This window comes from Perissodus microlepis, chromosome 11 (genome assembly GCF_051167445.1).
Source record: "Perissodus microlepis isolate ML-2025 ecotype Zambia chromosome 11, ASM5116744v1, whole genome shotgun sequence".
NCBI lineage: Eukaryota > Metazoa > Chordata > Actinopteri > Cichliformes > Cichlidae > Perissodus > Perissodus microlepis.
In genome coordinates, this window is record NC_140471.1 from 21,511,502 (window position 1) to 21,536,876 (window position 25,375).

Consider the following 25,375-nt stretch of genomic DNA (forward strand, 5'->3'; position numbering starts at 1 on the left):
GATGTACTTAAACATAGTTGGTTTTTTTGTTTTTTATTGAAAAGCAGTATCTTCCTTTGTGATTTCCTACCACGAACCTATGCAAGTAAATGGGTGGGTGGATGTTGTCTATCTCCACTGAATGCTTTAAGCATTTAGCTGTTACTTTGGGGGGGTTTTTCACTTCAGTGAGCAGTTCGAGTTTTGCTGTATATGGGGATCTTCGTTCAAAGGCAGACAGCAACAGCAACACTGGGCCACTTAGCGTTTATCACTGATATAAAGTCTGTTTAAGTGGGGATGGATCCTTGTCAAATCTCTTTACCTTATTACTTTGTAACACCTTCCAGTAAATGTGTCAAAGACTCCAGGTTTGCCAACTCCTGACACAATTATCGTTTTTCCCAGCCAAAACTGAATGTTTGAACAACATCACATATTAACACCAACAACAAAAAAAATCTATAATTGGCATGATAATAATCAAATCTATTTTCTTTTCTTGGATCCTTTCATTCTCATTTTCCTTTTTTACATATTCCTCATCTAATATACTAAATAAGGCACATGGTACAGTATGGATCAAAAACAAGTCACTCAATAGAGTATGAAATAATTTAACCTACTATGTACCCACTATCCCGTCTCTCCATCTCCAGCTTGGCTTCTTGGCTTTTTTCCCTGGGCCACTGGCATCTTGTATACTTCCTCTTTCACTCTTTCTGCTATACTTCTGTCACAAATCACCACTGACACTCATCTCCACCCACTCCAGCCTGCCTACACTCCTGCCTTCACCCCTCTTGTGCACTGTCTGCTGCTTTGGATGGTTGACTCCAGGTATTTAAACTCATCCACCTTCACTACCTCTACTCCTCACAGCATCGCTGTTAAACTCATCAATATAAAAGGGAAAACGGAGGGGAATACTATGAAGCAAGTGCTACACAATTCACTTCAGTTCAATTCAACTTTATTTATATACCACCAAATCACAACAATTGCTGAAAGCCAGGTTTTCATTGCGCAACTGTCTTGACAGGTAAGAGATTCCCATTATCACGACACTGATTAGCAACTCTTAACCCCCGTTTTCAGCTTCAGGGTATGAGCATGCTCACATGAAATGGGGTGTTTGACTTGTCATCTGACTCTCCTTCTGCAGAAAAATGGTTCAACCGAACAACACCCACTCCAATCCAAGCTGTTATCAGAGGAAAGGTGACAGAGATCTATAAAATACAACACTTATGCTGTAAATAAAACTAATAATTAATTTTCTGATTTAAACACAAGCACACAGAATGGTAAACTCAATATTTTAACTGAGATATATGTTTATTATGTATTTATTTTGCAACTTGGAGCACTCTTGATGTTGTTGATTTCTAATGTGACAGCCTGACATGGTCCCATAGCCTAATAGAGAAGATCAAATAAAATCACAGCCTATGAATGCAGCTGTTAAAATAGACACAGCAGTGGATTAGGAGGACAAGAACGTACACATTTTCTGCATTTTGAAAAGAATGCATGAAAATTCCAGTGAGAATGCTTTAAACTTTACAGCAGCTTCATTCAGTGAGTATAAGCTCTACAGGTTGCATACATACTCCCCCAGAAGAGACTCTATATCCCACTTAAAGGCACGCTTTAAATAAAAGAATCAGTGAAAAATGAGGCGCTTCCAGCAGATGTTAAGCAGACACTCTAAACATAATCTGCTTTGGACCATTTGTTCAGCATAAGTTACCATGGTGCTCCAGCCAGTGACACTGAAATCTCTGATTTAAGGCTCAACATACCTGGCTAACTCATTAATCTCGTCTCACAGTACACCCTTTTTGCACAATCTGGCAAGAGAGAACCGAGAAGACTAATAACTAACAGGAAATGTGGCAGACTAAACACAGGTGAGACTAATGAGGGCGAAGCGTACAATCACAAAGGAGGGAAAAGAAACAGACAAGACTCAAAAACTGACACTATAAACAGAATATGAATGACAAAATAAAATAAGAAATAGCTAAACAGAAACCCAACATCATGCCAAATGTCAGAATGTTCTGCTTTTATGTTTAACAGTGCAGTAAAAATTTAATTAATCTGAATTTTTCAAATACTGGTCAGATTTAAAACCCAAAATCTCGATTGCATTTTATTCCCTTTTTAAAAACTATTTTTTATATGAACACTGGAAAAAAAAACAAGAATCCGCAGATGAATCCATAATTCAGATAATTGCCAGCTGCAGCAAAGCTATGTTTAAAAGACCCCAAAACAGACTGTTCTTTTCATTACTATTATTACATTCTGAATCATTATTCTTGCTTTGAAAACATGCTTTGGCAATATCGCGCTTAATTGAAATGAAATTTACGAGCTGCGGTACAGAGAAGACAGAGGACAGAGGAGACAGTGTTAGCCTGACATTGAGAGAGCTTTGAGGTTAAATGGTTAAATGGTCCAGGCCCTTAAGTGCCCCCACCCCACCTCCTTCATCTCATCCTCCCTTCGTCTTCCCCATTCCTCTTTAGATGCCTAATATAAGGAGAAAGACATCAATCATAACTCAGCCACAAACACACACTGAGAAGCACACACACACACATGCACGCACACGCACGCACGCACGCACACGCACGCACACGCACGCACACGCTTATCCCAATCTACATGTATATTATGTAGTATTCACAGATGGGCACTGCACTGTGCTTGTGTGTGCATTTTAGAGATTCCAGAGACTTCCAGGGTAATAGAGAGATTCAGAAAGCGTGAAAGAGAGATGGAGCAATAAAGAGTAACTCTCTTGCTCCCACTCCTACATCTTAACCCCCAGCGGACCTCAAAATATTGGCTGTATTCCACTGCAGGTTTTTTTTTTAAAGAAAGCAATTATTATCTGCCAAGTTTGAGGATAATTATGTAAGTTTTAAGGGCATTATTTAGTTGTGTTAGTCTAGCTATAATGTACGAAAATAGATTTTAGGAATCACCCTGCTGAGATCAAAGTTAAAGTATTGTGATAAAAACGAGAGCAGCTGATCATAACAGTGCATTACAAATGGAACAAGACTGTTTTTCTGCCTACGGTTCGTTGATATGTAATTTACCTCATCATCTGCCTAAAAGAAAACAGTTCAGTAGGAACAGGATCTACTTAGTTTAATAGTAATCCAGCGTGCCTGTTTTAAAAACATCCACTTTGAGAAACTGACTTCAGTCCTTATTAAATGTTAATGCTTATTTTTTTTTTAACTTAATGTCTGCTGTCAACAGTCAGAGCAATTAAAATCAGGAAAAACTGCAGGTTCTCGGGCTGGAGTTGACCCTTGGAAACAGACGGTGACGTCATGTAACTGCTGCGAGTGTGGAAAACAACAGTTAGTGCACGAAAACAAGATAATGAGTAATAGAAAAGCATAGAGAGATCATTTGGAGAGAATATTAGCCTCAGACCGCAGATCGACTATTGTTTGCCGTTTTGTGCTTTTAAAGGTTTTTATTTTCATTATTTAAAAATATTAAATCGCACATTTTGATGTCGTATTCATGCCAGCGGAATTTAAATGTACTAGATGGCCTTTTCCTGTGAATATGTGCGTGGTTCCTTTCTCTTCGGGATATAAATTGTTCTTCGTGCTGAAGGATGTGGAAAAGATGTGGGAAATCACCTTATATTAATAAATGGCTTTTCATTAATGAATGGACTTAGTTCAGCTCTGCGCTTGGAGTGCTTACACCCACGCACAAACACACACTTCTACACGCACACAACCAAAAGTCATACGCAGAAGGTAGCTTGCACTATGTGCTGCTACTAATTGAATCACGTATTACATTTCCTGGAGGATTAGCTTAGTCTGAGAAACTGGCTGCATGGGCTGCGGGACACTTGGTGTTTATGCATCTGTTTGTATTCTGTATATTCACTGGGATGGAGAACCTTTATATCAATTATTCATCTTGTCTGCTGCTCAATCAGATACTCAAGAACCCATCTCTCCCTCTTTCTCACCTGCAGGGATTACAGGAGGTGCAGTGATGGGACACACTAAGCTGGTTTCACAGTAAATTAGCATGCTGCTGTTGTGCTGGCCAGGAGGAATTATGAATGTGCCGCAATGGTTCCTGATGGAAGAAAGAGGCCGGGTGACGCACAAAGTGCTGGTTTTACTGGGTGATTTGCTGTTGCAAAAGCTGATTGGGATTCCAACCTTCCAGACCTTCCTATAGGGGTCACATAAATGATCTATCTATCTATCTATCTATCTATCTATCTATCTATCTATCTATCTATCTATCTATCTATCTATCTATCTATCTATCTATCTATCTATCTATCTATCTATCTATCTATCTATCTATCTATCTATCTATCTATCTATCTAACTCTGCCAGGAAGTATGAAACAATTATAGAATAATATGAACTTTGTTAGGGGATAGAACACAAGGAGTTAGGAACAGCTTTTGACAGATTGGTTTTAGGTTTAAATCTGGATGTTAAGAGAGGCCAGTAGATGGAAATCTCTTACTCAAGCTGATCTACTCTACGATGATCTATATATAAATACAGTTCCTACGTTTGGCTGGCACATTTCTGTGTGGGTATTATTTATGTTTCTTCTGCGACTGCGTGGGTTTCCTCCCGCAGTTAGGTCAATTGGTGTTTCTGAGGGATGTGCGAGAGTGTCTGTCTCTCTGTGGTAACCCTGTGGTGGACTGGCGCTCACACTGTCCAGGAGGTGCTCCCGTGCCCTATGACAGCTGTGATAGACTCCAGCTGTCCAACTACCTGTCACTAAGTCAGGAAAGTGGTGATGGATGGATGCAGAGAGTTAGATGTAAAACTGATACCACTTCTGCTCGGTGAAATACAGGTATACCAAATTCCACTTACCAGAGGAAATGGGGTCAGCATTACAGTAGCCCTGTTTTTACCCTGTGGTAGTTCAAGCTAGCAGCTGTTGTCTCCAGCTTAATGCTAACAGTACAGATGTGATTCATGCATCTTACCTCCAGAAAGCAAAGTGGGACTGTTTCCCCAAATGATAGGCTATTTATTTGCGATGCAGAACGTCATTGTCAAGAATACTGAAATTCCTCCCCTCTTGGTCTCTGTAACGAGACCTGAAACTGCCTCACGTCACCAAATGTTTGTCTACCTTTTGTTTTGTTCATATTATACATCACATTTTGCTGCACCGACCCTATACTAATAGATGAATTTAAACACTTTAAAAAAAAAATAAAGGTGTAGCTGGTACATTGCCATGCTAGTATTCTGGGGTCACCTAGGCTTGATGGGCAGGTGGTCAGTAGCTTGTTAGCAGGCTCCAGCTGTGAGCGCACTGTGACCTTTGACCTGAGTTTGGAGCTTCAAACAGTTGGGAGCTCTCTGTTCTGTTCTCTCTCTCTGTCTCTGAACCTGCTCGTGTAAAGTTTGGGTTTGGGTCAGAGGTCAGGGAGTGAGAAGTAAATAATAATATGGTAAATATTCACACAGAGAGCAATATTACAATATTTATGTTTGATGGTGCTATCCTGGCTGGTGTGTGCTCACCACTGCTTTAAACAGATTATGGAAACTGCTGCCTCACTTCAACAAAATACTGCTGTATCATCCACTGTAATGTTACCTCTTTCATGTATAAGCTACAGATCTCTTGTTGAGTCACTGATGTGTGTGTGTGTGTGTGTGTGTGTGTGTGTGTGTGTGTGTGTGTAAATACTGCTGTGTCTGTCTGTTACTACAATTAGCTGCAATGGGATGATCTCTAATAATCTTTTTTCTGTTCTCACCAGGATAAAACAAAAGACGATGTATATTTTTAAGCACTATAATGTCCTTTATATTGATTAAAACATTGCAAATTGATACTGATCAACTACTTATTAATGCAAATATTTAATCAGCCACTTAAAAGGCAGCAATTGAATGGATTTGAGCACATAGACATGTTAAAAACTACCCGCTGGAGTTCAAACTGAGCATGAGAATGAGAAAGGTGATTTAAGGGAATTTGAATGTGGCATCAGACAGACTGGCCTCAGTATTTCATGAGCTGCTGATGTACTGGGATTTTCTTGCAAACCATCACTGAGGTTTAAAGAGAATGGCCCAAAGAAGTGAAAACTCCTTGCTGATGCAAGAGGTCAGATGAGAATGGTCACAGGAATGCACTTGTTACAACCAAGATATGCAGAAGAGCATCTCTGAACCCACATCTCGTCAAAACTTGAAGCACGTGGGTTACAGCAGTGCCCCTCCTGTCACCTAAGAACAGGAACATTTTGAAAACCAAAATTGCCCAACAGAAGATTGGGGAAACTGTTGCCTGGTCTGATGAGTCTTTCTGCTATAACATTTTTGTTACCGTCAGAATTTGGCGTAAACAACATGAAACCAACATCCTTCCTTGTATCAGTGGTTCATGCTGCTGTGCTGATGTAATAATGTGGGAGATTTTGTTGCCATACTTGGGGGCCTTTAATACAAACTGAGCATTGTCCAAATGCCATAATCTCCCCGAATATTGTTGCTGACCATGTCCATCTTTATGATCACAGTGTTGCAATAATTGGATGGCTGCTTCCAGGAGGCTCTGGTTCCTTGAACATGGCAATGGGTTCACTGTACTCAAATGTATAGCACAGTCACTAGATCTCATCCAGCAGAGCACCTTTGGTATGTGGTCAAATGAAAAGCTCTCATCATAGATGCGAAGTCAACAAATCTGCAGCAGCTGTGGTGATACTGTTGTGTCAGTGTGGACCAAAATCTCAGAGGATTGTTTCCAGCACCTGTTGGAAAGCATTAAGGCATTTCTGATGACATAAAGGGCTTCCAGGCCAATATCAGCAAGGTGTGCCTAATAAATTGACGAATGTATGTTTTTTCAATGAAAACATAAAAACATAAACATTACTTTTTAATCTTACCACAAGGCCAAGGTCAAGTTTTCAGTCATTTGTCAGTGCTTACTTATACATTTATAATAGAAACTTGATTGTTAACTCCCAAACCAATCATTCCAAAGCTTCCAGTAGTTATCAGATTAACAACATTGTGGATCTTTTATTGAAAACCGTTAGTTTCCATTAGTGTATTAAAACAAAATAGTTAGAATAAAGAAACAGAATGACGGTGATTTTATTTATGTGGTGAAAAAATGGTCACCTAATGGTTGAGTTAAATAAAGATAATGGGCTATGGCAGCGGTCCCCAACCTTTTTGGCTCCACGGACCGGTTTATGCCCGACAATATTTTCACGGACCGGCCTTTAAGGTGTCGCGGATAAATACAACACAATAAAACTAGTACCAGTACTAAAAAAAAGAAGATTTATTCATAACACACGTGAAAAGACGCAGGAAAACCAAGTTAACGATAAAAACGATAACAAAATAACGCTGAAAACCAATAAAAACCCTGAAAACCATACATTTCACACCTGAGCCTCAACTCTCGTGGCCCGGTACCAAATGACTCACGGACCGGTACCGGTCCGAGGCCCGGGGGTTGGGGACCGCTGGGCTATGGTATTCCCATTATAGGAATCATGGAATTAAAAAAGGTTTTCAGATGTGCTGAAACGTTTATAGTGTCTGATGTTGGAGACACTTACGCAACAAAAAGAGATGATATATGAGACGCCAAATGTATTATGAAAACCTTGAAATGAGGTAACTAAATGCTCTCTGTGATAGATTATTGACGGCTGGCATGTCATCTCTTTTCTTCTGCCATGCTGGAGTCAGTGAGTAAATCCTGGAAGTCACAGCTCTGAGTAACTGTGTAGATAACTGGTCAAATATGTGAAGACACTGAATACTTGGCTTATTTAAGTACTGCTGCAAATGCTTCCACTGTGACTGCACTCTGGATATAATATAATTTTGCGACATGCAAAAGAGTGCCAGAAGCCAGAACTGGCATGGACCACCCTCAGCTCAATTCACACTTATCCCTCATTATTCCATCCATCCCTGTGGTCTCATGAGGGGACAGTGGTGCAGACGACAACACTGAGGAGCTGATTTGCTCCTCAGTTAGAAGAGAATGAAGGATGAGTCAGAGGAGGACACTGAAACGATGAAGAGGACAAGAGTGGTGTTCACAGGCTGTGTGTAAAAACAAGAGAGACAGAGGGAAGAGGAAAGAAAACAAGATAAGAAGAGGTAAGTAGTTTACAGTGGTGTGTATACTGTGTGTAGGAGGAGTGCAGCAGGAGTAGGAAGAGTAGAAAAGGCATTGACTGGCTTGGCAAGACAATAAAAATAGTGCTGACATGGTACAGTTAATGTGTATGTGTGTTTGTCAGCATGTAACAGGGAAGTGGGAGAGTAGAAATGAAATCCTTCCCGGAGCAGTGATTTAAAAAGAAAAGAAAAGAAGGAATTACGTGAAAACAAAGAATAGAAGTCCGACTGAAGAAAGAGGATAGCACAGGTTGCTTCGATTATGATTCCAGGTGTTAAATGGCACCTATTTAGTTAACTGCTGACAGGATCGATAGGGAAAAATTGAGAAGGGTAGGGAAGATGGAGGGAGGGAAAGTGGCAGAGGAGGATTGGAGACGGTGGGGGCAGCAGGGAGGACTGTGAGAGGAAATATGGTTGCCATGCAAAAGCAATGGAGAACAGAGGTAAAGGAGGGAGAAAAGAGGGATGGAGGGTTGAGATGATGGATGTGCTGCTCTCGTTTTGTGCCCCCTAACGAAGACTCTAATTAGTGTTTGTGTAATTCCACACTGTCTCCTCCGCCTGCTCATCTTAATTAACTACATTCATCTTCCCCTCCCTCCATCCATCCCTTTTTCTCGTCCTCCCTCCCTCTGCCCTCCTAAAATAACATACTGACTGTCTGAACCCCACCTGGACCAGACCTGCTTTTACTTACTCACTATCTCGCCTCCCCTCCCTTCCTTTTCTGCCACCCGCTTTTATTCCCCCTTTCTTTCCATCCTTTTCTTTTGCTGCATGTCTTCTTCTTCTGTCTGATGTCTTTCTGCCCACCTCACCTTGAAAATACTCTGTAGTCCTCTTTTCTTTTTTTAATGCTCTGTCTCTCTTGTGGCTGACTCTGTTAGTGCTTGGCTAGTGTAAAAGCCTGCCCACCCCTGTGAGTCTCCAGGGCCATGTATTGTGACGGGCCATTTAGTCCCCCTGGTCATTAATTTCATCAATAGGCTCAAGAAGTAGCAGCGACAGAACCAGAGGTACATGGCTACTCTAAGTGACTCATACATTAAAGTCGACTGACATCTCCCTGACCAAAACAACTAGCCAAATTCAGCAGCAACTGTAAAACAAATTGGGGATGACACGAGGGAACCAAAGCAAGGAAACAAGCTAAAAGGAGTCACATAAATGATTTCAGTGGCTCCAGCTCTGCTTCAGCGGCGTGAGGACCATTTGAGTTTAGGGGACAGTTACAGAACTTGCAATGGCAGTCAGAGGAGAGGCAGAGACAGAAGGGGGTGTGTGAAGTGCATTTACAGATGGAGATGACAGGGCTGTTGATGACTGGTCTGTATTGTGTTATTGTAGAGAGCAGCGGACGGATCGGAGTACCTGCCATCATTTAGCTCCACAGTCTGAAATGGCTTTCCCGCTTTCAGCCTTTCAGCAGTCAGTCAGTGTGACAAAGGACTGCTGGGAGTCAGAGCCTGCATTTCACAAAATCCAATCTCATCTCAGCACATACACATGAACACAAATGAACACACCAGTGCCCTGGCACACTTGCATACAGAGTGGTGAATATTCTGCCCGCAACTTTCGCACAAACCCAGTCAGACAATCTGCCGTGCAGGGACCTTAGCACTCACTGTTGCACAAATCAGGTGTCATTCAAAGTCACTGCAAGAGAGGGAAAAAACTGTATTTATGTTTTCTGTACTGTGCATGTGTGTGTTTGCATATGTTTGTGTATATGGATGTTGTGGATGCAGCATGTTTGCTGAGAGCAGCAGAAATTGTTTTATTATCCTCTTTGGTGGAGACACCCAAAACCCACTTACATCCATAATGCACCATCACAACCCAGAATGTATTTCACCCTTTAAATTTGCCGGCAGCCATATAGGCATCACACTTTCTAAATCCAGACAAGACACACACACACAAACACAAATGGATACCCCACACACATGCTGCATTGATAGCCATTACAAGCTAATAGGTCCCACCTCCCGCTGAGGGTCAGAGGTTAATCTGCGCTTTTTCAAAGCAGTCGAGCAGAGGAAAGGGATGGAAAGGAAGAGAGCGTTGGGGAAATAAAGGCTGACAGAGGAAAGAGGAAGCCAAGAGCAATGAGGCAACAGAGATAGCTGAAATAAGGGGATTGAGATAGAATAACAAAGAGGAAGCTACAGGCAAGAGAAAAAAATGGAGATACAGAGGAAGAAAGGAAAGAGACAGAAAGCAACAGAGATACAGGCCCGGATGACACAGAGTGTCCACCATGATGGCCTGGATAGAAAAAAAAACATCTCCCCACAGTTCTTTCAACTTCCTGCACATTTATGATGCCACCATCAGATGCACCAGGAAGCTGTCCTTCAGGGTGGAAGGTGCCTTTCGGCATTGATCTTAGATAAGCTTAGCCACTGGAATACCTAACCTTTAACAATAAAAGGAAAATGCAAATCTGACCTTAGATGACAGTGTATGTTAAAGCTTTTCCCACTCACCTAATCTGGGTGCCCACTGAGCTCGGCATCACCTGTGCTGCTGCTGTGGCTGATGAAATGTAGATGTTACAAAGAACGGGTGGCAGCTGGCTTTTTCAACCTGCACCTGTTCATTTTCTGTGCACGTGTATGTGTGTGGGGGGGTATGCGTGTCTGTCTAGGGGAAGGGGTTTTGTTGTTTATGTCTTTCTGTATGTGTATGTGCGTTCGTGCCTGTTGTCTTCAGTGTTTCTGTGTTGTCTGCAGAAGTACACAGTACTGAGACTTCTGATATATGAGGCGTCAGGAACGTTTGTCTACATAGCCCCAAAGCTGCAGTTGCCCTTACACTTACCCTGCAGTACTGGACATTCACTTTAACTGGAACCTAACAGAACCTTGTGCTGAATGACAAATTCATGAGTTTATCTGCATTTTAAAAAAGAACGTTTGTAGAAAAGAAAGATTTCACAGGACTCTTTGCAGTCCATGACTCACTAGCTTGTAGAACCATCTTCAGCAGTAATAACTTAAAGTAATCATTTTCTGTGTGACTTTGCCTCACATCGTTGTGGAGTAAATTTGATCTACTCTTCTTTAAAACGCTTTGTGGGCATTTACTTATTCACAGTTCTCCTAAGGTCCTGGCACTGAACCACTGAAGCACCTTGAGTCATTTCTTTTTCAGCCATTCTGTTGTAAATTTGCTGCTGTACTTGGGACCATTGTCCTGCTACATGACACAGTTTTTCCAAGATTTAGCTGTTGGACCGATGGCCTCATGTTTGACTGTAAAATACTTTGGTAAACAGAGGAGTTTACAGTTGAGTGAATGACTGCAAGGTCAGCAAAACAAGCCCAAATCATCACCCCTCCACCACCGTGCTGTATTAATTAATTTATTTTCTCAAATAAGGCAAACATCTCCATTTTGGTCTCAAAGGTTTCAACTTGTTCCCAAATTCTCGAGTTTTGTTCAGATGCAGATTTTTAAACTGAAGCCATGCTGCCATGATTAATTTTACAGAAACTAGGCTTCCTACTGGCAACCCTTCTGAACAAGCCATACTCATTCAGTCTTTCTCTAATTGTACTGTCATGAACTTTAACATTTGTCATGCCGACTGAGGCCTGTGGAGTTTGAGAAGTTTAAATGTAGCTCTCGGGTTTTTTTGCAGTTTCTATGAGCATTGCACAATCTGGGAGATTTGGGGGGGATTTGCTGAGATGTCCACTCCTGGGAAAATTGTAGGTTTGTGTTAACACACCTGAATGCTCGAGATCAGAAAACTCCCAAAACTTCTGCTTTTGTAGAGGTGATCACAACTTCCAATGATCAGTCAACCAAGTGCATTTGATTAGCACTGCTACTTATCCTATTCACTCCCATGGATGCAGTAATGATGCTCTTTTTCATAGGGCTGCGAGGATTAATATTAAATTGCTTATGCTATTACTTTGGGACACCTATATCAAAAGAAGATGTAAATACATTGACTTAATTGAGTTAATTTGGGCAATTAACCCCAAAATAAACCTTAATTCAAAGTTAACAAACTAACACATACTCTGTGGCATTTAGACTACTTTCCTTTATTTCTTTTAACTTTTATTTTGAACTCTTGAAACTTTGGTCATCTTGTATCCTTTCTGCTCGGTTCATCACGCACAGATTTTGCACCACAATGACTACACTGATTCCTTTCATTTGAATGGATGGTGCTCAAAGACTATGAAAGTCTAATCCAATGAGCGCCATTTGCTGTGGTGTGGTCTATCACAGTTTTGCTGCTGTATGATTGCAAGTCCATTCTTTTACTAAAACAAATATTTCAACTTGTTTTGAACTGTTAAATTAAAAAGTATATACTGTGAACTATGAAATTATACCAGCTTCCCTTTTTAGGAAAGTAATTATATGAGTGAATATCTGTTTTACTTATTTCATTTGGCATTCGATTCTTTTATAAAATCCTGGCAAGTAACGTGTATTTGACTAACATGTTGCATGCAGACAGCGGAGGCCTTTGTACAGTTTTAAAATGGTTATGCTATAGAAAAGGTAAGCTCAGTACATTTGCAGTAATTGCTGCATCTCTCCTTCCTCCTTTTCTTGCTTCTTTATCTACAGTGAGCCCATCGTTCTCTTCAGTGACGCACCCTATCTGATTTATGTCAAGATCCTTGCTTTAAAAAAAAAATGCAGAGTAAGTGACTGCACGAATGTGTGAGTGTGATAGTGAGAGAGACAGGGAGGGAGGGAAGAGAGATCTGCCATTGTGCTCGCTCTCTCTATGTGTGAGATGCTGGTTAGATATTTGCATGAAGGCTGTCGTTAAAATGATACACCTCTTAGCCTCGGCTGAAAATCAAGATTCCCTGAAGGCGCTGCATCAATTAAAAATTACAATTATTTATCCAAAGTGAGACATAATCTCGACACTCGACTCTAAATGACAGAAACAGCGTGAGTGTTTACTCATCACTGGAGTGTTGATTGCCGTGTGTTTGCATGTGTGTCTGGATGCCAGGGTGTAGCATCTTCTGAAGCCAACTAAACTTCTTCCTACTTTTTCTTTTTTCTCCTCTAAGAAATCTATCAAGAGTGATTCCCTGCATTAAAATAGCACGTGAAACAGGAACCTCAGCATTCCAGTTTTTTTGGATTAGCGCCAGTCTCTTCTCATTGAAATTTGGGATCATCCCTCTCTCAGCTACTGACACTGACTTCTGATGATGTGGAAGTTAAATAAATAAAATCATTTCTCCATGGTAATTTTCGTCAAACCTGCCAAACGCAGCCTAAATATTTGACATGGAAGGGGAGAAGATCAGTGAGAAGTGAGATCAAAGGATGTGGGAGTGGGGTGCGCGCGCGCGCGCGTGCGTGTGTGTGTGGGGTGGGGGTGCATGCGTGCCAGTGCGTATGGGCGCTTGAGTGTGTGTTGGGATGGTGCAAGTAGTGATGAAACGTATTCTGCACTGTGATATTTTCAACACCACCAAATTCCACTCCAGCTCCACCACACATGGGAATAATCTAAACTCAAAGCAACATCAGTGCGTGCACTCGTGTGTGTGTGTGTGTGTGTGTGTGTGTGTGTACACGCGTGTGTGGTGGTCTCCAGTCACAAGCGACTATTCTTCATATTCCTGTCACCTACTCTTCTTCCCTCTCATCTTCCTCTGTCTCCAAAACAACGCGCGCGCACACACACATAAACACACACACAAAACGATTGTATTTGTCTTTATCAGGCCCTCCATTTTCTTCGCCCCTCCTTGTGTTCGTCTCCTTCGTTCAATATTTCATGCCGTTGAGAGCGTATCTATTCTGAGCTCTCTCTTTCTTTCTCTCTTTCTATATACGCCCTCTCTACCCCCTCTTCCTCCATCTCTTCCTCGTCTTAAAAAACCCTCTCTCCACACATCACTCTTGCTGTCCTCTCCCTCTTTCTGTACCTCTATAAATCTCTACACCCCCCCACCCGCCACCCCCACTCTCTATATCTCATTGCACTCCTAATGTTCTGTGCCCCATCTAACTTTTTCTCCCAACCCTGGTTTCCACTCTCTCAGTTCCTCTCCTCTCCCTCTCTTTACTCCTCTTCTCTCTCATCTCCTGCGTCCTCCTCTGGATCAGTTTGCGTGACTGTTCGAAAGTATCAGCTCCCCTTCTCCTTCCCTTAACCCCTCACTCCTTTTTCTTCCTCTTTCCCCCTTGGATTCCCCTCCAACCAAAACACATAGAAAGCCCCGTTCTCTCTTTTTGCACCTCTTTCATTTTTTTTGGCATCCACCCCCTCTTCCTCATCCAATCTTAGTGGCACCTTTCCTTCTCTCCCCCTCTTTTCTTTCCCTCCTACGACACTCTTCCGTACTCATCTCCATCTCCACCCCTCACACACACTCCCCCGGTCTTCTCCTCCTTGCTCTTAGGCTGTACCAGTGTTGTTTTAGGCACAGCGGTGAAAGGTAAACAGAGAAATTGAAAATTCGTGTCAGTCAGTCGGGTGAGAGAGGGACAGGGAGGGAGGGAGAGCAGCAGAGGTGGTGAGGGAGCGAGAGGAGGCGGGAGGAGTGTCAGTACAATTTACTAACACAACAGTGAACAGCGAAGCAGGCCAAGAAACGGAGCGAGCAGGAGGCAGAGTGAGAAAGAGACTCCTAGTTCAAGAATGCCATCAGAACAAAAGTATTCAACAAAAAAAGGCTTTGCTGTATATTCACATGATGTTCATGCACATACAAGAGCCCTGCTGAATTCATCTCTGCAGTGCTTACTTCCTGGTGCCCCAGGAGAGAGATGTGAGCCCTATAGGGGCCTAATATCCAATTATCAGTGCTATGAGAAAGCTCCGATTAGATTTCGAGGTTTCAGAAAGAAGCCCTTGACAGATGTGTTGTTGGCCGGCTATGGGTTGGAAATGTCATAAGAGCCTCTGTGTCACCGCATGCAGTCAGCCCCGAGGTCGTTTCTCATAATAACCCCAATACAAAAGTAATCCAATAGCACTGCAACCCACGGCTGAAAAATCCAACCTGGATGATTAGAATTGACAGGGGCGTTTGCTGAAACAGAGCATGTCAGCGTCTGTTTAAGGGAAACCAAATGGAAAAGCGAGAAACCAAATTTTTATTATTCAAAAAAGGACCAAAACCGTGCCTCTGTGAGGGACAACTTTGTCTTCTTGATCTATAGTTTCCTTTAAAACACAGTCATATAAGATATTTACTGCCAGTATCTTGTAGCCTGTATACATTCAGTCGCCCATGTGCAATAGGATGAGATATAAAGGGCATGTTTACCCAGCTGGTGATTTAGATTTCCTCACCTACTTCTATAGTCCCCTTTTTTCCGTTCTCAATAAACCAATTTAAAATATTCAGTGTTTTTGTTACTGAAGAAATACAGATTGGGTAAACCACAGACGCTGCTGTTAAAGATGCATGCTTCACAAATATTCTAGTCTTTTAACCGTGTGACACATCCCACCTTATAGGAGGAAACATCTTGAACTGTTTATTTGTTTAATGACTGGGAGAAATAATTATTTGATCACTTCTGCTCACTTCTAAAGAAATGAACAGTCTCTATTTTTATGATAGTTTCGTTTTAATGGAGAGAGACAGAAAATCCTCTAAAAATCTAGAAAAAAAACTTCCACATTACATAAAAGTTATAAATTGATTTGCATATCATTGAGTGAAATAAGTATTTGATCCCTAAGCAAATCATGACTTATTGGCGAGCACAGCAGTAGGACGTTTCTTATAGTTGGTCACTAGGTTTGCACACATCTCAGGAGGGATATTGGCCCATTCCTTTTTACAGACACTCTTTCGGTTTATTGGCTGACACTTGGCAGGTCACAGCTTCAGCTCCCTCCACAGAGTTTGTCTAGGACTGAGGTCTGGAGGCTGACTAGGCCATTAAATGACCTTATTGTTCTTCTTTAGTCATTCCTCTTCTTACTTTGGTGGTATGTTTTGGGTCATTTTCATCTTCAGTGTTCTGGCTGAGGGAATGAGGTTCATACGGCACATGGTCCCGTCCATTAGTAGTAAGTCATCCTGTACCCTTATCAGAAAAACAGACATAATGTTTCCACCTCTGTGCTTGACTGTGGGGATGGCGTTCTCTGGGTCATATTCAGCATTTCTCTTGCTCCAAACATGAGGTGTCTTATTGATGCCAAAGAGCGTGTTTTTTAGTTTCATCTCACTACGGCACTTTCTCCCAAGCTTCCTGTGAATCGTTCAGATGTTCACCGGCAAAGACGGGCACGTATGTGCACTTTCTAGACCAGGAGGATCTTGCAGGCAGTGAAGGCTTCGATCTACTACGACATAATGTGCTACCATTGGTGTTCTAGGTGACTTAGGTCCTAACTGCCTTCAGATCACAAATAAGCTCCTCCTGTGCAGTTGTGAGCTGATCCACCATCTTTCTCATTTCGTCACGATCACCCTCGCCCCATGAGGTAAGATCTTGCGAGGAGCTTTAGACCGAGGGCGGTTTGCTATTCTGTCTTTTTCCATAAAAATGAACCCAGCATTAAAATTAGAGACTGTTCATTTCTTTGTAAGTGAGCAAACTTACAAATTAAGCAGGGGATCAAAAGATTATTTCCCCTACTGTAAGGTTACACAATAACACCTGAACAAATTTCATTTGCAATAAAGAGGCAATGAGATGGAAGTTAAACCCCCAGAAAAAGTTAATAAGTGTCCCTCGAGTTTTTAATATTGCATCATAGCCAGGAATAAAACTGGTCAACATTATAAAGGCTGTGTGATAATAACTTGGGAAATTTACTTATTTTGTGAAAAATGAAAAATATCTGACTGCTGATTAAGATGCTAGTCAGCAGTTAGCTTAGCACAAAATCTGAAAATGGAAAGTGTGTTTTTATTTTTGAAACTTTTTTTTATTACTGTTTTCTATCATGGTGGCAGCATGCAATTAAAAGTGGGCAGGTAGAGAAAAAGAAGAAAGCACAATTTATGCTGAGCTGAAAATAACCTTTTTCATATTTAGCACACAGAGTAACCTCACGCTCTGAAAGAATATCATTTTCTCAAAGTTCAAGCTCCAGTCTTTTTAAGGCAGAAAGATTGAATACGAGACCAAATATTCACTAATTAACTGTACCAGATGTTTGACTGTGCTCCTGTGATACTACACTGTCTAACAAGATCTATGAACTGGACAGGCTGAGGAAGAATGATAGACAGAGGGGCAAGGAGAAAAGGAAAAAGAGGAGTGCTTATTAAAAAAAACAGCCTCCTTGATGTAACAGAGATGGAGAGAGAAGCAGAGGAGATCTGGACACCACCAGAAACAGAGCTAACATAGGACAGAAGCAAACTACCAGGTAGAAGGTTGCACACAGAGGAGAGAATTTTCATCGAAATCTGAGGGGGGGGGGAAAGGTGAGGAGAGGAAGCAAGGATGGACAGAGACAGAGGGGGATAAAATGGACAGCTCGTGAAAGGGTTGGAAGTACCGGAGAAGACAGAGGGATTCCCCAATGGCATTTCATCCCTTTCTCTCTCTTTCTTGCGCCCCTTCTTCCCATTTCCCTCCTTTTTTCTCCCAATAAATCATTCTGACTTATCCTTAACCAACTCATTCCCAGCAGGCAGCTAGAAAACTGTAACAATCTTTCTCCTACCTGCAATTTCTCTCTTTCTCTCCCTCTCTCCACGTGTCTCCGTTCCTGTCTGGTCTGCCTCTCTCTCTGTATCACACACACAAACACACACACCTTAAACACATGCTTGTGTCAGTGGAGGTGAAAGTGGTGGTCGTGGTGGGGAGGGGATTACACCTTGTCCCTGCAGGACATGCAAAGAACTCAGAATCTATCAGACAGTCTGGATGTGATCTATTTGTGCATTAAAAAAAGGCTGAAACTTAATATTACGGAGGCACATGACTTATCTGCAAGGGTACAGTTTGTATATTTCTGTGTATTAGTGCCCGCAGCGCACGGACGAGCCTGCGTGCGCTGCACCAATAACAGAATAGCAGGCGATGGTCCAACAGCGCTGTATTAAACTGACTTACAGTGTCTGGGGATCAAAGACGGGCAGTTGTGGAGAACAGGCCTGCAAGTGAGCCAGTGTATGCGTGTTTGTAGCTTTTGTAATAAACGGAAACATCCGACAACTCAAGGATACACACACACGTCCTTCGGTGTGTGTGTTTGAGTGCGGTGAGGGGGTATAAATACAGATGGTCGCTGCAGACTTCTCTGGCACCGAGGGAGATTCGGAGCTTTTTACTTTCACGCCATCGGTGGAGGTCGAACAGTTGACCAAAAAAAGAAGAAGAAGAAACTTAAAGTTGCAGTGATGCCTGGTGGACTGCAGCTCGGCCACGATATTGGAGGAATGCGCTTTTGTCGCTCGCGGGGGGTGGAGTTAAAAAGTGAACGAGTGCTGCCTACCAAACAGAGAGAGGCGGAGAAGGAGGAGAGAGAGAGAAGGGAGAGAGACGGGTGGGCAGGGTGCTCACCGTAAAGGATGGTTGTCGGAAAGAGTCTTGAAGACCTAATGAAACTGGCTGCTTGAATTGTTTGCAGCGATAATAGAGCTCAGTGGTGTGCTTTGCGTTTCTCGGATCCTTGGACGGAAAAAGAACTACAGTAGCATCCTGATAAAGAAGAAAAAGAACAGTTAGGGACAAAAAGAGGTGGACTTGCTCAGTGTCTTTTATTTTTGCATCGTTTTTTCATCCTTCATTTTTTTTCTTCAGTAGCCTGAGCCTTGTGTTTTTTCCTTCCACATCTGCAGCACGTAACTCTTTCCCGGCGCACCGGGCTGTTTGGTGCTCAACGAAAGACCGACCTCCCGTTTGGACCCAGTACCGTCCTCCCACACTCCTCTGGCGGGCTCACAAGCAGCAGTTCCCGGTGAGAAGAGAGGATCAGCTCAGTCAGAAAAAGCAGGGGTGGCCGCATATACGGACAATACCCCCCCTCCCCCCGTTTTTTTTTTTTTTTTTTTTTTTACTTGAAGCCCCCAGGATTTGTTGGGGAGGGAGGGAAGGAGGTCTGGTTTACGGAGGAGGGGAGGGTTCTCAGTCACTTTACAGCGCTATAGACTTTTGAGTTTTTCCAACACTTATTTACTACATCAGGTATGGACTTTGAACGTTTTATATGAATGCATGAAGCATCTGTTTTCCCCCTCTCCCGTTTGTTAGGCATTTGCTGGGATGTTTGAGTCGCGTTGGTTGGTGGGGTGAAGGGACCGAGAGTGTGGCCGGAGAGACCAAAGGATCGGAGGCCGAGAGAGGAGCCGAGAGCATGGCTCTGGTAGCGCTGTCTCTCTGGGTGCTAATGAGTCTCACCTGGGCGAACCTGCTCCAGGTGTCAGCCAACAGGCATACCGTTTACTGGAACAGCTCTAACATACAGTAAGACCCCATTTTTCTTATGTTTACCAGTGTGTGTTTGTGTGTGTCTACTATTTCTCTTAATCTGCTCCCTCTAAAGGGAAGAAAATGATGTGCTCTGTCTGGCCCGAGCTGACGTATTTGTACCATCACACTTGAACTTCATCAGTTGTTTATTTCTCTTGTGAGCCTTGCTTCTAAAGCCTCTATCAGCCTTGCAGCAGTCACCTTCTCCGTCTGTCTTTCTTTTTTTTTTTTTAACTTAATGGAAGAAATGATGTAGATCCACAGGCACTGTTTAAGCAGGCCTCTCACGTTTCTCCTAAGGTATTTTTGAGCCCCAAACAGCTCTGTCAGACCCCTGCTGTGAAGTCAAGGTGGCTCCAAACCATCTTTTCAACACCTTCTGTTGCACAACTGGTCAGACATATTTGGTTTCTGTTCCCTACTCAGCCACCAATCTCTGCTTGTAACATTTTACCCCCTCCTTCTCTCCCCGTCTCTGCTACACCTATGGTGGATGAGAACAGAGAGAAGAAAAGGAAGGAAATCACATGTGATTCTCTTGCCTTCCTCTCCTCTCTCTGTCTTCTCCTCTATCTGGTTCAATTAGGAGCACTTCTTCATCCTGACCCCATTGTGTTGTAGCAGTGTCACTATTCAATCTCTCCTTCCCGCTCCCTCTCCAACTTGCTCTCTCCTTCTATCCCTTCCTAACCCCCTTTCTTGTTTACACTCAGTCCGTTGGCCTTTTTGTTATCCTCCTAATCCCTCGCTCCTCGCCCCTGTCTCGAATCAAGTGAAAAAGCTTTTTCTCTCTCTCGTCTTTCTTCTTTTCCCCCCTTTTTTTTTGGAAAGCTGCCTTTCTAATACTGTCCTCTTGAGTCCAGGGCTCTGCCACTGGATTCTTAAGAATGAAGTGTTAGTCTGCTGCAACACACTCTGGGTTTATGTTTCCTGGTAGAATTCATAGTAAAATGTTGCATGTTTTAACAGCCATGTTTCAACATGGCCTACAGGCACTTTGTCCTGTGCTTGAATTAACACAGATGAAACGTGGAAGCCATATTTTTAGTAAGTTGTTAGATTTAATATAGTCGGCTTGTCTCAATAATGTCAGAAAATCACAGCTTTATGTGTCAGAAGTACAGAAGAGAGCACACACCTACCTTTTCGCGCTCCATCTTGCAGTGAATCCTGTCTTTGTGCACAAAGTGTTTCGGATACCAGGTGTCCCTCAGAGCAGCTCAGCATGTGATATTTACCTCTTCAACAGAATTTACTGACCTCCTCGAATGAGCAGTCGGATAAATAGCGGTTCTTTTATGACTGTGCTTATTAAAAGCATAAACAAAGTGAAAGGTCGGAAAATACGGCGTTGTTTTATATTAAGGAGGATGAATGAGTCTGCCCGCCAACGGTTACTCAAGGCCAGTGATTTTAGTTTACAGCGTGGAATAAAACAAAGAGAGGCAGGTGTATTTATACCTCGCAGCAGAATTACTACACATAAAATGCTGCGTGAAGTAATAGACGCGGAAGGTATGAGGATATTCGTTGTGACGTGAGTGGAAACAATATTAGTTTTCCTGAAAGTAAGAAAATAATCTCTGCACATTTTAGAGAGTAATATTGCACGCACAGTTGCTGCTAATGCATTTTAGCCAGTATTTATTCTCCAAGCACCGCCCGCGTGGAAGGTGCTCATATTCAATTTCTATATTCCCCCCCCCCCCCGCTATAAAAATTTGATAATAAATGCTAATGAAATTCCACCTTCGCTTTTTATATAAGAGACAGAAGTTGATTTTGGTAAAACGCAGGAAAAAGAAACACGCTTAAAGGCATAAAGGAAAGGCGAGACGTGAACCCCAGACCTCGGTTCAGTCAGCTCGATGTAACGTGAGCTGCGTTAACCTTGGTGAAGTGCAAACTTAATTAAGCAATTTCAGCTGATTTTTTTGTTGTAAATTCAGCGTGTGGTCATTTTTTTCTTTCTTTTTTTCTTTTTTTTTTTCTTTTTTTAGAAAAAGCAGGGCAAGAACTCAAGCAGTCTGGAGCAGCCTAACCTTTAACCCTACTGTCCAGGACTCGAGCACTGCAGAGCCCAGCAGTCAGTCTTCTCTTTCTCGGCAGGTTCCCTGCCTTTACTGTTTTCATCCCAGTGGCAGAATATTCTTAGCCCCTGCAGTGTGAGTCTTTTATAAAAGACTGTGTTTAATTAAAGAACAAGCCGCATCTCAGTGGACCTGCCTCATCCCTGATCTTCCCCGTCTTTTTCTCTCTTTCTCATTCTCACTGCACACATGCACAATGACAATGCACGAGCAGTGAGTGGGGCTAACTTTTTCAATTCAGCCTACTTAGTGAGTTAGGAGACAAAGGGGCCATGGACAGTGGGACATAAAAGACAGATAAACGGCAGGAGAGCCTGTCTAATCTACTCTTTCATTCACTACCGAACCATTTTTCTGCAGCGCAGATCCTATTTCCAGCATTTATTTTAATCTCTGTACTCAACAGCACAACAGCCGACATTTGTAAGGTTGGCTGGCGTGTCTTTAGCCGTTGGCGATCCGCCTCCCTGGAGTTTCTCTAACTTGCAGTGTAGTGTGGAGGTTTAGAAGGCCAATAATAAGCTGTAGTATTGCTGTCAGATTGAGTGGTAAACACATTGTAAAGCCTCAGGACCCAACAGTTTCTCAACCAGCTTCTGACCCCAAGCCACTCATCAACCACAAGAGACAGGCTGAGACTGTTACCAAGCATTAACTATTTCACACACACACACACACGCTTGAAGAAACGTGGGTCTGCAGGCCTCCATTTGTGCGCATGCTAGCTCGCCCACTTACATGCGCAGCTTTGTGTGTGCACGTAAAAACACATGCACATCGCTGCTGTGTACTTTTTTAACTTCTATAAGACGGATCATTTCCCACGTTTGCGTCTCGCACAAAGGCTGGTGCCACCGCCTATCAGTCACTTGTCACTGATATCCCTGGGCATGAATGTGTGTGTAACGGTGTGCATATTTTTTTGCTTGTGTGTGTGAGAGTGAGTGTGTGCGTGTGTGTGTGTTTGCCCTGTTACAGATGTCTGTGTTCATTGATGGGTGACCGAAACAAAAACAAATCCATCAGCCTGTTAAATCACACATTATCTTCCATCACCTGTCAATTAACCACTGCTGCGAGTGTGAGCGCGCGCGTACGCGAGCGTGTGCGTGGCTATACATGTGTATGCGTGTAATTTAATAACACAGCAGTTAACTGATTTGCATAATAGATATCTGCCGATATCTCTTAATTTATCAGTTGTATATTTTTCAAGCGATTAGGCTGCAGATAAACAAACACATAAGAAACTGTAGGCATTACGTGTGCGTTATGTGTGTGTGTGTTTCTGTGCGTGCTTGTGCGTGTGTTTGTTCATGACACTGTCACCTCTATGCATACCTCTGGAATAAAGCCAGCTGTTGCAGGGAGAATTTACTCCTCATACCAATGTGCATGTGTGGTAATCGATGCCTAGGTGGAACTTGTTTTATATTCATCCGGCTTGTCGGAGTGCACAGAGACACGTCACGCAAGGCAGGAGAGAAATAATGCCAGGAATATGAGAAGACTGAGGCAGCGAGAGAGAGAAACACTGCGACTCTGGTTGGAGAAGGGAGGATGAATTCAGGTGGATGCTGTGTTGAATTGTAATAGGGCACGGGCAGGGCGGCCTTCATAATAATGATGATAATAATGCCCGGCCGGTGCCCTGGTCCACGCGGCGAGTTCGTACACGCGGCTGTGCCTGAGAAAGAAAGAGGGAGACTCTAAGACAGACGGGAGGGTCGAGCAGGCCAATCAACACTCTCCTCGACAGCAACGCGAAGCTATCGGTCTCTGAGCCCTACTCGGGACAACAGTATTTACATTTATAAGTAGCTGCACAAAGAAGAGTATTACTCACAATCACCAGACCCGTGGCGTGCATGTGTGTGTACGACCCATCTATCTGTGATGTTTGAGGTGCCACAGCTGTGATGTGTGTTAATGCACCCTTGCAGCAAAAGCCTCACACAGGGTTCTAACTGTGCTATAGACACATTGATCAGACTGTTCGTTAGTAAGGAATCATGAGGCCACACGGTGTACAGGTGTGTGTCCATGCGTGGTGTCAGACGTTGACACAGAGATGTCATTAATTAAAAGCAATAGGGAACACCTGTGTGATGGATGACTCCTGTTTGCGTAATAAGATTCAGTGGTCTTCTCTGTCCTGCGCTGCTCCTCACTCTTTATATATGCGTGTGCATGCTGCAGTCATTTTTTCTGATTGGACAGTTATTGCTTGGTAGGTGAGAGGAGCAATAAGAGATGCAAAGGAGGAAAATAAATGAATGGTTTTCCTCTCAATTTTTTTTTTTTTTAACTTTGCAGATGAGCCAGATATAAAGGGTGTGTGTCTTTCTCTCATTCTCCTGAAAGCACTCATAAGGTGGTGGTATTTTGGTTTAATGTCGATTTTATGCGACATTTCCTGCTTTGTCAAATAAACTTGAACTGCATGTATGTTGCATTGTTTTGAGTTCTTCTTCACCTTTCGCCACCTACACTTTCTTCCTGTTTCTCCTCTCCTCTTTTACACTTTGAAATGTTGACTAAAGCCATTTGCCGTGCATCTTTCTCAAAGCTCACACATGAAACACTCAAAAACCCTGAAAAATCGAGCCCACCATGTTTTTTTTTCTGCATCTCGATTGGCCCTTTCATTTCCTCAAATGTTGTCTCGCTTACACCATCGACTAATCGGAAGCGTTGCTGTGAAAATGAAGTACTGATGTTAAGTGTTCGTGCTTGCTTGGCCTTGGGTTTAGCACTAACTGGTCACTGTAATGGTTGGATTCAAAAAGAGCTTTTGGGGGGGTCGAGGTGTGGGGGAATTTTACAGCTGTAATTCTACTAACACACATCTGAGAGTCACTGTGAGTCCGGCAATTGTGATCAAGCCTGGCAAAAAGTAAAGGTCTCACAGGTACAAATATCTGACCCAGGATTGGTATTGATTTATGTGACTGCTGATCTTGTTCTGGTGGCTCAGTGGTTAGCAGAGGCTGTTGTTATCAAGCCTTTTAGATTCCCTGTTAGAATTACCAACACAGTGTTGTTGGGGAGTAGAAATGCTTTCACCTCAGAGCTGAGTTAAACAGTCTTTGCTAAATTAATCTTCCTACACGACCTCGGTAAGAAAAGTAAACCATCGATCTAGAAAGAATATGTCTATTTTTATGACCAGGAAAAATTAAAAACTGGTGCATGTGTTTGATATTTATTCGGAACAGTGGCCAGAAAACAAGGATTATAAATACAGGGAACCACATTAGTACCAGTGTTTCTAACTGGTTGAGAATTTATTTTTGGTTGTCAACCTCATGGGAGGTGGAGGTGTAGCTTGGTGGGCTGCAGTGAGCTGCACATAAATGCTGTATTGTTGCAGACCGAGTCAGTTTTAAATTTCATCTGCGTTTTTACACAACCTTGTCGTGAAGAAATACTGAATAAATCAGTATTTATTATAGATCAGTATGTCAACCGGCCAAAACGTCAAGGCTAATCCACATACGACCAGTATGTATTGATAATGTGATATCGATTTACTTGGAAATTGTCAGTGTTGGGTCTTGGATGAGTGACCTATGCGATTAATGACACTGACTAATAAAAACAAACACATATTTGGGACACAGAAACCTCTTTCATTGTATCTAGTGTTACAAACAGTGATTGGTATTGAAGCTTTGTAGGTCAGTGGGTAT

General features: G+C 42.6%; 1 protein-coding gene across 2 annotated transcripts in view; it reads left to right on the forward strand.

The window, feature by feature from the left end:
* Positions 1–18,434: 18,434 nt before the first annotated feature.
* Positions 18,435–25,375, forward strand: part of efna3b (ephrin-A3b) — a 69,346-nt gene continuing 62,405 nt past the window's right edge. Inside the window, exons 1-3 of one of the 2 annotated variants that reach the window (XM_084943173.1) lie at positions 18,435–18,861; positions 18,963–19,081; positions 19,375–19,587. In XM_084943173.1, coding sequence (XP_084799299.1) covers positions 19,478–19,587 — 110 coding nt within the window. In that variant the 5' untranslated portion in view covers positions 18,435–18,861; positions 18,963–19,081; positions 19,375–19,477. Of the gene's footprint in view, positions 19,082–19,374; positions 19,588–25,375 lie in introns of both variants that reach the window. The other variant, XM_084943172.1, reaches the window with a different exon arrangement.